We start from the raw sequence: 14,199 nt of genomic DNA, 5'->3' as shown, positions 1-14,199 counted from the left end.
TGAATAACTAACTAAAATTTAGTACTGGCTTTTTTACTTGTAATTTCTGAAGAAAATTGCTGTTTTAATTTACTTAGCTTCTAAAATTTACTTGAATGCTATGCCATTGTTACATTTTGTTTTCTAAAAGGTTTTAACAAATGTAATTTTGCTTGAGCTAATGAAATGGTCTGCATTTGGTCCCTACACCATTTTAATTGTTTTGTCATTTAGATTAATTGGAGGATCTGACAACAAACTGATTTATAGACATTATGCAACACTATATTTTGTCTTCTGTGTGGATTCCTCAGAAAGTGAACTTGGCATTTTAGATCTAATTCAGGTAAGTTAACAGTTGCATCTAAGCTACCTTTAGTTTTTTTTTTTATTATATTTTTATAAACTTAAGTTTAAAACTTTATAAAAAAAACGTGTTTTGTTTGATAAGAAGTGTTCCATAGTTGATAGGAGGTGGGTATGCTGTGACCTATTGCCTGACATAAGTCATGTTAGAAGAAAGGTTTATTTTGGTTCACAGTTCTGGAAGTTTCATCCTGCCAGTTGATCCCATTGCATCTAAGTCCACAGCAAAGCAGTACCCTAGTAGAAAAGCATGGCAGAGGAATACTGCTGTCCTGGGAAGCAGAAGGGCCAGGGACAAGATAAATATTTCAGAATCACCTCCAGTGGCCCCCTTCCTCCAACTAGGTTCCACCTCCTGATAACTTGTTTAGCTATGAACTTGTAAGTGGATTAATTCACCTAGAAAGACAGTACCTTCATGATCCATATCAAGGATGTAGAAACTAGTCTGACTAGAACTAATTAGAACTAATTTCATCTGACCCTAAAGACTTAACTCTCCTAGTCTCCTGAAAAGCTTTTGTAATGTCCATAGAACTCAAGGTTAGTTATAAGAAAATGGACATTTTGTTTTTATTTTTTGGCTTTTCAAGGCATGGTTTCTCTGTGTAGCAGCCCTAACTGTCCTGGAACTAACTTTGTAGACCAGGCTGGGCTCAAACTCACAAAGATCTGCCTGTCTCTGCCTCCTGAGTACTTGGATAAAAGGTGTGCAACACCACGGCCTGGCCAAAAAATGGATATTTTGAACCTCACATGTTAATACTACTTCAGTTCTTTAAGTCTTGCTTTGTCATTGACTTCAACCTTCACAAGTAACAGATTGTGTGTGTGTGTGTGTGTGTATGTGTGTTTGCTTTTTCATATTATTGAATCTAGAGATGTATTTGTTTCTTCCAGAATATTTTCTTTTAAAACATCTCTAGATTTCATGTTATCAGACTTGTCTTCCTCCTACATATTTAGTTGTAGTCATCAGGATTTTGTCAGCATCTGTCAAGGGTTTGAGATTTTCCTCCATTTGCAAGCTGACCTACAGTATAAAGGATGGCTGTAGAAGATGGGGCAGAAGACTTCTTGCATTACTAACAACAAAAGCATTATCCACAAAACACACCAAACCATGCTAACATTTGTCTGCACTAGTTCTCAGTCTCAGAAGGGTGCTGTGAAGGAGCCAGGTGATGCCTGCACCCTAGTAGCTCATCACACAGGTGGGGGATCCCAAGCTTAAGGAGCTGAAATTCTATATAATGGGTAAATCATGACTGCTCTGGGAAGGATGAGATTATCTTTAAGGGAAAAGGTGAACTTGTCATTTTCTTTGGAGGAAAACACTATTTTTTCCCAGGCTGTTTGTCAGTGTGACAGATTTGAAAAGATAGTCCAAGACAGATAGCAATTATCTCTATTCACAAGATTGTAGAAACCTAAAATCTGTAGATTTTTCAGAGTTGTTTTCTACTCACTGGCATTCAGAACAAGAGTGAATGTGTGAAAGTTCTTGGGGACTTCGGTGTTCCCATGTACAACATTCAGTAGCCTTATGTCTTCAAAACTGGAACTACAATCCTTCAGAGTTTGCCTTCTGCTCCAGCTATCTGTTCATGTGTAGACTGTGTTTTCATACAAGCTCAAATCAGCCTGTCAGTTCAGTCTCAGTTTCTTCTTTCAGCCACCTTCACATTTTTCCATGTTTGTTTCTCTTACTCTGGGTCCCTCAGGTTTTAACATCTGGCATGGTTTTCATTCTCCCTGATCCTACCTGGGTCTCACTTGTCTTTATTCAGTTTAGATTCTATGTGTAGTCCAAGAGTGCATAGCCTTCTATGCACCTAATTCCTGGCCTGTGCTCATACGTTTGAAAGTGTGTAGAAAACAGTCATATTTGCTGCTCCCTTTAGATCACTGATCTCAGGAAGTCCTTAGTGCTGGCCACTGAACATAGTTTATCTCTGTGGTCTGGTTCTTTTTTTTTTTTTTTTTTTTTTCCACCCTAACATCACTTCCTCAAAACTCTAGGTAGACCTCACTTCCTAGAGCACTAACAAAACTGAAGCAGTTAGAAGAAAATATTGGCAAGCTCTTGCTATCTACCTACCTGTCTGTTGTGTGTTCTGTAAGTCCTGCATTCACTGTGCTCCTAGCTGGGGAACCAGGGTTTTTATAGTAGTTTCCACTTCCTCTTGCTCCAGCATCCTTACTCCCCTGTATCATTTTGTCCTCTGGTATAATTCATTACCTCAGCCACCACTATGCTCTCCCATCTTCACTCCCTTCTGTCACTGACTTAATTCCTTTCTCTCCTTTGACAGCAAAATACTTTTATCACAGAAAGTATATCTGAAACTCCTTTTGCTCTCTTGCTGCTGAATTGCAGGGTACTTAGCAGTCTTCCTCTGCTTGATGAGTACTTTCTCTACTTGATTTTGGATAGTTTTCTTCCCTGGTTTTTGTCCTATATCTTTAGTTACTTTATTGTGATCTCCTCATCTCACCTACCTCTAGTTGTTGATGAAGTCCTAGGGTGTTCTGTCTTGAGTATCTTCTCTTTTTGTTATTTCTTTGCTAAGGTTTTTTTTTTTTTTTCCCAAATACTAGCAATTTGTTGATGGTACCGAATTTAATCTTTAGCCCAGACCTTTCCTTTGAATAATTGACTTTGAAGCCCAATTTTCTCCTGGATGTCCCTACTTGGTTGTTATAAAGATCTCAAGTTTCCTGTGCCCCACTCTGAGGTAGATCTGAACTCTGTATCTCCTGTAGTATTTACCTTATCGTTAGGAACAGCACAGTATTTGGAACTTAAGTAGCTTCTCAGCACTCTGCCTCCATCTTAAGCAAATCCTTGTCTGACCATGTACTATCTTCTTCACGCCTTGGTCCAAGCCACCCATTTAACTGTATTCTGGCAGTTTCCTGGCTGGTCCCCTGTTTCTACTGTTGTGGGTCTTTACTTGGTGCTTCAGTCAGAAGCCATTGCAGTATGCAGTGTCACACACCTTTATTCTAGACTCTTCATAACCTCTGCTTTTCCTGGGGTAAAAGCCATATTTGCACATGGGCAATAGGCTACCCAGGAGCCTATGTGTTCTAACACATCCCCCACCCCCATTGCTTATCTTCCTTCTGTCTCCTTCTCATGTGCTTAGCCTCTTGCTGATGTAACAGGCATACTGCTACTTCAATCTCTGTACTTGCTGGCTTCTGTACCTGGAATGGTACCTACTTGGCTGGTTCCCTATCATTCTTCCAGATTTTGACCCAGATACTATCTTTTCAATATGGAAATCTCTGGCCACGCTTTCTAAAAATCCCTTCTACATTTCTAACATTTATCTGCTGTAGTTTTCTTTTCCTTAGCACCTGTTATCATTTTATATGCCATATGGTTGACATGTTTTATTATCATTTACTGCTAATAGAATAAAAAAAGCTCTATGATGGCCTAGAGGTTATGTTATTTACTGACTTATTTACCAGAACTATATATTGCATTATTATTGATTTATCTCATACAAGCAGTAGTAGGTCTTCAAGAAATAATTGTTTGATGAGTAAATAAATAAATGAATTTAATGCCCATATACAGTACTCAGTATAAAATAACTGACAGTAAAGCCTAAAGGTTAATTAGAATAGTTATACAGAAAATAAAATATAGCTATCACTACATGCTATTGACATTTTCTTATCTGAGTTCTGTTTGATGTGCTAATTTGTGAGGATGATTAAGCCCTAAATATATTCTGAGGACTTTTATATTTTCAGTTTATATCCAAAAGCTAAAGAAAGAAGAAGAAAGGCAAACTACCTTTAAAAATGTAGTTGTGGGCGAGAGACCAGGTAAAAGCACTTGCTGAGCAAGCCTGCTGGATAGAACCCACACAGTAGAAAGAACCACCTCCATTAAGTTGTCTTCTAATCACACATACCCATGTGGACACACTAGTAAATAATTTTTAAATTTTTAAATGTTATTGTTAAAAGTAATTGTATTTGATCAAGATTATCAAGAGAGGAAATATACACAATTTTTTGTTTGCTTTCTATCTGAATAGTACACAGAGATGTGGTATCAATAAGTTGTAAGCTGAGAAAAGCTACATGTAAAAACATTTATTTGTCAATTGAGTTATGGTTTGTAAATCTATAGGAAGGAAGCATCTTGATCTTAATGAGAAATTACTAAACAGAAAACTTAATAAATTCTGAGTAACCAAGCTTAGACATAGAAGTGGCAAGACTAAAAGCTTTGGGTATTGTAATTATTAGTAAGTAAAGTGTACAACTTTATTCTTAATCCTATAATTCTGGTTTTGATTTTTAAGACAGGATTTCATTATGTAGACCTGGCTGGCATCATACTTACTAGGTAGGTCAGGCTGCCCTCAAACTCACAGAAATCCACCTGTCTCTGCCTCTTGAGTGTTGAAATTAAAGGCGTGTGCTGCTACCATAATTGACAAATCTGTAATTCTTTTTTGTTCTTTTAAGATGTATATTATTTTTATGTATATCTCTATGCATGTGCATATGAGTACCCAAGGAAGCCAAAAGAGTATTGGCTCACCTGGAACTGGAGTCGGGCAGCTGTGAGCTGCCCAGTGTGGATTTTTAGACTGACTGAGGTCTTCTGAAAAACCCTTAGTGTTCTTAACCACTGATCGGTCTCTCCAGCTCCCAAATCTATTTCTTACAGTGGTTTTTGAGTATCATGGCAGGTGTCAGTCACATGAAACCAAAGTAATCATGGTAAGCATTTGCTGTGTGTCTGTTCCCCCTTCTTCCCTCATTCCTTTCTTCCTTATTTGGTGGTGGTGGTAAAAAAAATGATAATTTAAGATAAACATATAGGATAAAGTTAAATATAATTTTAAAATAATATTTAAAGCTCTAAGCAGAGACTTCAAATTAAGTTTGAGTCTGCAGTAACTATGACTTAACATGCTTGTCCATTGTCCTTTTAGCTCTGATGGCCATTTAAGAATCACCATTTTGTTTCCCTGTATATCTTCCTAGTGAGGAAAGAGAAGACAGTTTTGGTTTTATATGACTTGGTAACAAACAAGGAATGATCAGAACTATACATTGCATTGCCTTCTGAGTTCATATTACACTACTAATTTATTTGGTATATAATTATAGTTTTATTATAAAACTTTGTATTTCTGTAGAAAATAATTTTCTATTCTTTCTGTTTCTCTGTTGGCTGTTTACGACTGAAGAGAATGGTAGATGACACATGCTACATTTAAAGTACTGGTTTTTATTTACCTAAGCTAGCCATTCATTAAATTCTCTAGAGTTAAAACAAGAGAAGGAACTCCTTTAAAAACCAGTTTGCTTTATTGAGAAAGACCAAAATGGATATGAATTTGCTTAGAGGTAATGCAGAAGTACTCTGTGCTTGTACACGTTTGGTTTTGATGTTGTGGTCCATCTATAGGACAGCTGTTGCATCTCGGAAGGGAGTTTTAGAGAAGGAACTGTCAAAGGACAAGAATTGTACATCAGAACTGAAGTAATTCTGTAATGTAGTTTTGGAATAGGAAAATGTTGCCTGTTGCTAATGTTTTTGGCTTTATTTCTCAAACATTAGTAACTTTAGTGGTGATGGAATTTGATGTGTGTGTGTGTGTGTGTGTGTGTGTGTGTGTGTGTGTGTGTGTGTGTGTGTGTTATTAAACACAGAACCACCTTACTTGTGCTATCATGTTCCACCCTGATGACTTGTTTTGATATTACATAAAATGCAGAAAAGAGTATTTCAGGAGAGTTATATCATTTTGCTTATTTTAAAAGCAGACTTAGAGGAGCTGGAGTAAAAAGTGGGTAAAAAGGTGCTCTTGCAGAGGACTCCATTCAGTTCCTAACATGCACCTTCAGTCCTTCAGTGCCACACACCTACTTGTAGCTCTACCTCAAAGGGGTCCAACACCCTCTTCTTGCTTTCTTAGGCACCCACACAGGAGACACAGAGAGAGAGAGAGATACCCATGAATACACAAGGATGAAAATAAAATTCTTTAAAAAAAAAGCTAGAGCTATTTTTGTAAGACGTTTGGCTTATTACACATCAACTTACTGTGTTACTAAAGAAAGAAAAATTCTTTAATTTATTTAACAGGTAGTGAGTCTGTCATTACCTTGACCATGTTGGTGTCTTTCTCTTGCTTACCAGTTGTTTTATTGCTTAAGTGGGAGCACTGAACATATGTGAGCCAGTTGTCATGATAACATGGTTGCATGAACAAAGATGAATTGAGAAGCTCATCATTTTTTGTTTTGTTTCATCAAACAGCTATTCAGAGCTTATCCAGAACTGATTTTCTTGATTATTTTCACCCTCTGGCTGTGAGGCTACAACTCTAATGTAAAAAAAATTAAACCTGGAAAATGAGAAACCTAGAAGAGCTGAGAGAGACCCATTTGTTCTTGCTTATTCCATAGAGAATAAAGAAAACATCAGCATTCTCTTACTAAACATATACTTGTAATTTTGATGTTTTCAATGTTTAAAAAAAGTACTATTCAAATAATCATTGAAAAATACGTATTTTGTGTAAAAATTTGGTGTTCTTTTTTTTTTTTTTTTGGTTTTTTGAGACAGGGTTTCTCTATGTAGCTTTGGAACCTATCCTGATACTCTCTCTTTGGAGACTAGGCTGGCCTTGAACTCACAGAGCTCCGCCTGCCTCTGCCTCCCTAGTGCTGGGATTAAAGGCATGTACCACCAACACCCAGCTTGGGGTTCTTGAAGTATGCTTGAGTTCCCTGGTTTGACTTTTTGTGTTGTATAAAGTCTGGAAGAAGCATTTAATACACTCTGTATAGAATTTATGCCATTATGTCACTCACTTGAACAATAGCTTCTGTCTGTTTATTTTAATTGCTCATAAGTGTCAAACTCACAGAGACCCTCCTTCCTCTGCCTTCTGGGTGCTAGGATTGAAGCAATGTACCCCCCACACTAGGAGTCTTTTCTATTCTTGATATGTACTATTTTATTGTGATGACTGAGCATATGTTATAGCTTGCCTAAGAGTCTTTTCTGTTGCTGCATGTGTACATTGGAAATGTTAAAATATTTACATAGTAAGAACAGAAGTTCATTAAATATTAATGTTGGTTCCTTTGGGTTATTTATAAGCAGTCATATTATCCTCAATTTGTGTCTTATGCCACACAGATAATGGAAACACAATAGTGGATAATTCCAAATTTCTGATGTGGTTTTCTGTATTACATTTAGCAGTCACCACACTGTTGACCTGGGTTATTTGTAGTGAAAAGAAAATTGAGTTTAGTTAGGAAGAACCGTGGTATTGGGATATGTGTTTGATTTAAAGCTCCATGTGTAATGTTGACAGCAATTACAGCACTGCTAGACTAAGTTTTGTGCTATTGTTTCACTTGAGGGTGCTGTGCTAAATTAGTATAGTATTCATTTCTTCGTCTATAAAATGTACTTGTTCTGAAGATGCTGCTCATAGAGCTGATAGGGTGGCTAGAAAGGTCAGTGAATTCAAGCAGTGTGTGATCTTGTATTAAAAGTGTTCAGGCTCTGCCTACTAGGTGTATAACTTTGACCCTAATTTTCTTCTAATAGGGTAAATAATAATACCAAATAGGTGTGAACATTGAAAAGACATTCTGTATAATGCCTGTGATGTTTCAGTTAACACTTTTCATCAAATCATATATTTATAAGAAGGGAATATAAAGGCTGACTTAATTAGTACACAAACTGAATTGATAATTTTTTTTCTGTCTTATTTTTAGAAATATTTATGGATTTTCTCCTTTATGCTGTATAATGTTTTGGGATGAGTTTTACAAGGTGACACATTTATGTCCTGAGAAGGTAGCTGAAGAAATAGGTCAACCATTAAAAACACGTACTAGTCTTACAGAGGACCCAAGCTCAGTTCTCAGTGCACCCATCTGTAGTTTTTTGTTTTTTGTTTTTCTCTTTGGGAGCCTGCCACCCAGCTTCCAAATAAATGCACAGAGAGTTACTTATGAATGCCCGGCCTTAGCTTGGCTTGTTTATAGCCAGCTATTCTAACTTAAATTATCCCGTTTATCTTTAATTATGTTTTACCTCTGGGCTTTTTACCTTTTTTTATTATATATATCTTTCTTTCCTTCTTACACTGTGACTGACTGTGTGATTAGGTGGCTGGCCCCTGGTGTCCCCTTCTCTTTCTCCTTTTTTCACTCCTTGATCTCCTCGATTTCTCCTCCGGCCCCACCTGTTTCTCTATCCTGCCTAGCTATTGGCCATTCAGCTCTTTATTAGACCAATCAGGTGTTTTAGACAAAGTAACACAGCTTTACAGAATTAAACAAATGCAACATAAAAGAATGCAACACATCTTTGCATATTTAAACAAATATTCCACAGTATAAACGAATGTAACACATCTTAAACTGATATTCCATAACACACACCAGGTGGCTTAAAACGGCCTGAGACTTCAGCTCCAGGGGATTGGACACGCTCTTCTAGCCTCTGCAGGCACTGTACTCATATGCACACTCACACAATTAAAAATGAAAGTCTTTTAAAAAATAGTATACTTAATTGGGACAATTGATAAGCAGATCTCCCAGTCTTCCCTTTATCCTATAGTAAATTATGCTGAAGTGGATGTTACTAACCTTTGGAATTGCCTGGTGCCATGTGCTAATGGAGCCACCCCTGCCTGTCATTTCCCTCTTTTATAGTGAGGGTGCCTTGACAGCATTCTTGTTAGTGGGTGACAGATATGGTGTTTAAAGCTGGGGCTATCTAGATTTAGAATCCTCTTGTTTTTGAAAGATTGTTTGGGAGAACCAGCTACCCAGTATCAAAGGACTGTGGATAGTTGGAGTTCTCGGTTGAGATTCTCCTACATTTCCTTGTGAAGAAAGGGAACGCTGGCATGCAAGCCATTCTGAGCAGCCTAGAGGGCATGTTTCAGGAATCATTTCAGGAAAATTTTGCTTCATTGTTAGTCAAAATATTTTAAGCTTTCCATTTTTGGTGAAAAAATATGTATATATGTACTATGTACATTCTGTATGCATGCATGCATATGTTTGTAGGAATATGAGTGAATATGTATGTGTCTAAACCAGAAAATGTTTTTATAAACACTTTAAATTAGAATTGCTCAGATTTCTTTTCCTGTGGCTTTGGAGGCTGTCCTTGAACTAGCACTTGTAGACCAGGCTGGTCTTGAACTCAAAGAGATCCATCTGCCTCTGCCTCCTGAGTGCTGGGATTAAAGGCGTGCACCACCACCGCCCAGCTTGCTCAGATTTCTTAACTCTCTTTCCTACCTTGTTTTCAAGGTTGAAATGTCTACTTTTCAATAATTAGAAATGTAATGATCACTTAGATTTTACATTTTACCTGTTCAAATTTGGTGCTGCCTACTTCCCTAATTTACATACTGTGCTGCTGCCTCAGTTCCTTGAAAGACATCATCATGCAAGGTTGATAATTAGTCGGAGACACAGTAGTATGAGCTTAGGGCATAGCTAATGTAACAGTTGTATAACTTTGGGTAAATTACTTAGCTTCAAATTTTTTTTTTTTAACAGATTTCTTTTCTGTAACTGCCTAAGCACATATCTTCCTGGATGTATTTTACAAATATAAGCAACCTGCATGTAGTGTAGACTATGAAACATTCATCAATGCCATTTCCAGTAAGTGAAGCAGTCAGGCAAGACATTTGGGCTGGAAACCATAAAAGTTTATTTTCTCTTACTCAATAAAAATTTCAGACAAATCCGAGCTTTTGTTACTTTTTGTTGTTGATTTGGGACTTAAAGTAAACTTATGGCTTCCTGGTATAGAATGGTTGGTTTTAAGGTAAGAATTGGACATAGAAAATGCCCTTTAAGCTTAATTTAAAAAAGAAAAAGGTTTGTAAAAATTCCAAAAAATATTTTTACATTAATGGACCGCATGTACGTGGATATAGTATCTGATGTGTGCATGCTATGGTATGTGTGTGAAGGTCAGAGGACAACTTGCAGGGTTCTCTCCTATCATGTGGTTCCCAGGGTTGAGCTCAGGCCATCAGACTTGGTTTATGATAAGCATCTGTACACCTGAGCCATCATGTTGACCTTTTAAAGATTTTTTTTTAAGTTGAAATTATTTTATACTTGCAAAAAGGTAGACTACATAGTACAAAGAATTCTTACATACCATATATGTTCACTCAGTAACAAATCCACCTCCCCCCATTTAACATTGTCCTTAAATACACTATAATTGTTAAGATTCGGGAGCCGTAGCCTGTTCCTGAAATCCTGATTCTCTGGAGACCAAGCAGGAATATCTGAGTTCTAGGACAGCAGCTTGGCTGTAGAGCAGATAGTGTCTCAAAAAGTAAAAAGACACTACCACAGAATAAGGAAATGAACATAGATACATTATTTGTGAAGTTTGTACTCCTTGCCTAAAAATTGCCAGCTGTATTTTTAATGCAGTATTTGTTTGTTTGTTTTTTCCCCCTCAGAGATGGACTCAAGTGTGCCTTTAGTCGTCTTTAAAGGTTCCTGTCTTTGTTCTTCACTTCCTGCTTTTCATACCTAGTCTTTTGAAGAGTGCTGACCATTTAGGTTGTAGATGACTACCAAATCTGATCTGCTTGATGTTATATACTTTTCAGTGCTTCCTCTCAGGAGGAAAAGTCTGCTAACTGATTCATTTTATTTAGGGGATTTATTTACTCCAGTCCCTTGGTTGAAATGGACCTACCAGGTTTGCTTGCCATAAATTGTTTTGCTTTCTGCTCATAAATACCTTACAGAAAATATTTAAGTTTATACAGTTATATAAGCTTTTTCTCTGTATTGTATTTGTTCATTAGTTTTAGTGTCTATTGACAATTTTTACTTAAAGCGTTTATTTTTGGTGATTTTTTTTTCCATCATTCTTTCTGTATTTTTTTTTTACCTTGAATCCTGTTGTAAGGAAAAGATTGTAAATACTTGTTTTCTTTTTTCTTTTGTTTAAATCACTACTCAAGACATCAGTTGTACTGTATTTAGTTACAGGTGGAAGAGTATCTTTCAAGGCCAAGTTTCATTTTAAAAATTAGCTATTTAGAAGGTTAAAAAATAGTTTTAATAGTTTGTGTCAATATAAGTTTTATTTTTGTGGTGCTGGGCAATACAAACTTTGAAATAAATGTTCTCATGAGTAACTTTTATACTCAACTATTCAGAGGCCTCATTAATTTTTAAATTAATATTTGATTTATTACTTATAAATTAAAACTAGCTCTTCCTTAAACTTCTGGAGTCAGTGTATAAAATCATATAAAGTCATGTAAGTGCAAAGGCTGTAACATAACTGAGCTCCTGTAGTACAACCAGCCATTGTTGTATACAGACACAGCATTACAGAAACTCAGGTTAATGGGAGCTGGGGCAGCACATTGCACAGGTGGGTAGTAACTGAGATCCATTAACACAGTACTATGGAGAAAAAGGGGTGATGTTTAATATATTTATATTTAAGCACTTAAATAGACTTTTTCAAATTATTAATTTTATCTTAATAAAATTAAAAGCTAATAAATTGACTTAATTTATATTAAATATTCTAATAAAATATTTATGAGTATAGTCAAGCTTTCCTTTTTCATTGAGTTGTGTTAAGTGCCCATTCAACATCTCCAGTGTTTCTGACATTATCGTCATTAGCATGTGGATGCCTGGGTCAGGTTCATTGGCTATCCAGTGCAGAATCCACCATCCACTGAGTTAAGTGCTCCCTGTATACCTTAAACCTCATGTTTAGAAGATTGTGAATAGTATATGCAATAGTAATTCTCTGTTGGAGAGTATATAGATGCTTTATTCATAGCTCTTCTTCTTGATCTGGTTTTTATTTCAGTCTGTCTTCCTTGGGCTTTCTTATACATTGAGTATTTAGGGGTAATTCTTGACTTAGGCTAAACCTAAACCAAAATATATTTCTTAAGGACATCTGAGCTGGGAAGTAGTGGTCAAGGCCTTTAATCCGAGCATTTGGGAGGCAGAGGCAGGTGGATCTCCGTGCACTCAAAGCTAGCTTGGTTTACAGAGTGAGTTCCAGGACAGCCAGAACTACACAGAGAAACCCTGTCTTGAAAAACAAAAACAAAACAAAAAAACTGCCAGAATATTTATGTCTCTTGGAATATTATCAGAATTCTTAGATTTTTTTTATCTTCTGTTCTTCCGCTGAGGGGGGGGAGAGAGAGAGAGAGAGAGAGAGAGAGAGAGAGAGAGAGAGAGAGAGAGAGAGAGAGAGAGAGAGAGAGAGAGAGAGAGATTGAGAGAGATTAATAGAGACAGATTAACAGAGACAGAATATTTGGGTTTGGGACAGGACTTTCTGTGAAGCTCTCCATGTAGCCGGATAGCCCAGGCTGACCTTAAATTTATTGTTCTTCTCCCTTGGCTCTCAAAAATGCTGTGATTATAGCTGTATGCCTCTAGGCGTGATCTTTTCTTTTGTGTTGTTTTAAAACAGGGTCTCACACAGTATCCCCAACTAGCCCAGAATTCACTGTCTATTTCATGCTGGACTTGAACTCTTTTCACATTTCTCCCTCTGCCTCCTGAGTGCTATGGCTACAGGCATGTGCTACCACCTAGCCCTTTTCACTGTATAACATGTCAATTTAACTTTCTTTGCCTCGTTATTTATAGATCTAAACTGATTGGATCCATTTCTCATGAATTTTAGCAGAAGAAATGTTCCTAAATGCAGACAGAAAATCCTTTCTTAACCTAGAAACCCTAAGAGGTCTACCACATAAGTGCTGTTGCTTGGGGATGTTTTCAAAACTTTTTTTTTTTGTTGTATTTCCTTGAACACATTTTTTATTCACCTATTTGTGCATATATTTTAACAGTAGCCAAGGTGTGCAGTGCTCTTTTTCATGAGACATTTGTTCTAAGCACTTGATAGCTACTCATTTTATTTATGACAACCTTATAATATAGGAATCATTATTGTGCCTAGATGAAGAAGCCAAGGCTTGATGGCAAGTAGACTGCTTCAAATTTCTGAGTTAGAGGGAAGGCTGGGTTGTGAGTATAGACAGGCTAATGCTTGTGTTTCTAAGTGTGGTCATGAGTCACACAACATCTTTTCAACTGAATGCATTGCAATTGTCACATAATGGATTTTAAAAAGTCCCTATCACCTAATGAAATTATAAGCCTTAACATGTTTGTGATGGTGCTGCTGTAATTGGGCTACCTGTGTTACCTGTGTATAGAACACAGCTATAAATATATTTGATAGTGCCGGCAGTGATGGTGAACACCTTTAATTCTAGCACTCAGGAAGCAGAGGCAAGGTGGATCTCTGAGTTTGAGACCAGCTGGTCTACAGTGTGGAGTTTTAGGACAGCCAAGGCCACACAGGAAAACTAACTCTCTCTTTTTCTCTCTCTTTCTCTTTCTCTCTCTCTTTCTCTCTCTCTCTCTCTCTCTCTCTCTCTCTCTCTCTCTCTCTCGTGTGTGTGTGTGTGTGTGTGTGTGTGTGTGTGTGTGTACAGATAGTAAGTGTTACTGTTTTTCTCTCTGTTGCTGAAGCACTCTGACAAAAAACAAAAACGACTAGGGGAGTTTATGGTTTGTATTAGCTTAGGAGTCACAGTCCATCATAGAGGGAACTCAAGCAGGACCTTAAATCAGAAACCATGGAGGACAAGGGCTTGCTATCTGGCTCACATATTCATGCATAGTTTCTTTTTCCACCTTCCCTGGGAATGATCTAATGATCACATTAGACTGGGCCTTCCTACGTCAATTAACAATCGAAAATCATCCACAGGCCAATCTGAT

The 14,199-nt window shown here is 37.0% G+C and overlaps 1 protein-coding gene across 2 annotated transcripts in view; it reads left to right on the top strand.

The window, feature by feature from the left end:
* Ap3s1 (adaptor related protein complex 3 subunit sigma 1) overlaps positions 1 to 14,199 on the top strand; it is a 46,175-nt gene that overhangs the window by 15,672 nt on the left and 16,304 nt on the right. For both annotated transcript variants that reach the window (XM_035440151.1, XM_027400865.2), the window contains exon 3: positions 214 to 325. In XM_035440151.1, coding sequence (XP_035296042.1) covers positions 214 to 325 — 112 coding nt within the window. The remainder of the gene's footprint in view (positions 1 to 213; positions 326 to 14,199) is intronic.

Source organism: Cricetulus griseus, chromosome 2, assembly GCF_003668045.3.
Source record: "Cricetulus griseus strain 17A/GY chromosome 2, alternate assembly CriGri-PICRH-1.0, whole genome shotgun sequence".
Lineage (NCBI taxonomy): Eukaryota > Metazoa > Chordata > Mammalia > Rodentia > Cricetidae > Cricetulus > Cricetulus griseus.
The sequence above is the reverse complement of the archived record's forward strand: the minus strand, read 5'-3'. Positions and strand labels throughout refer to the sequence as shown.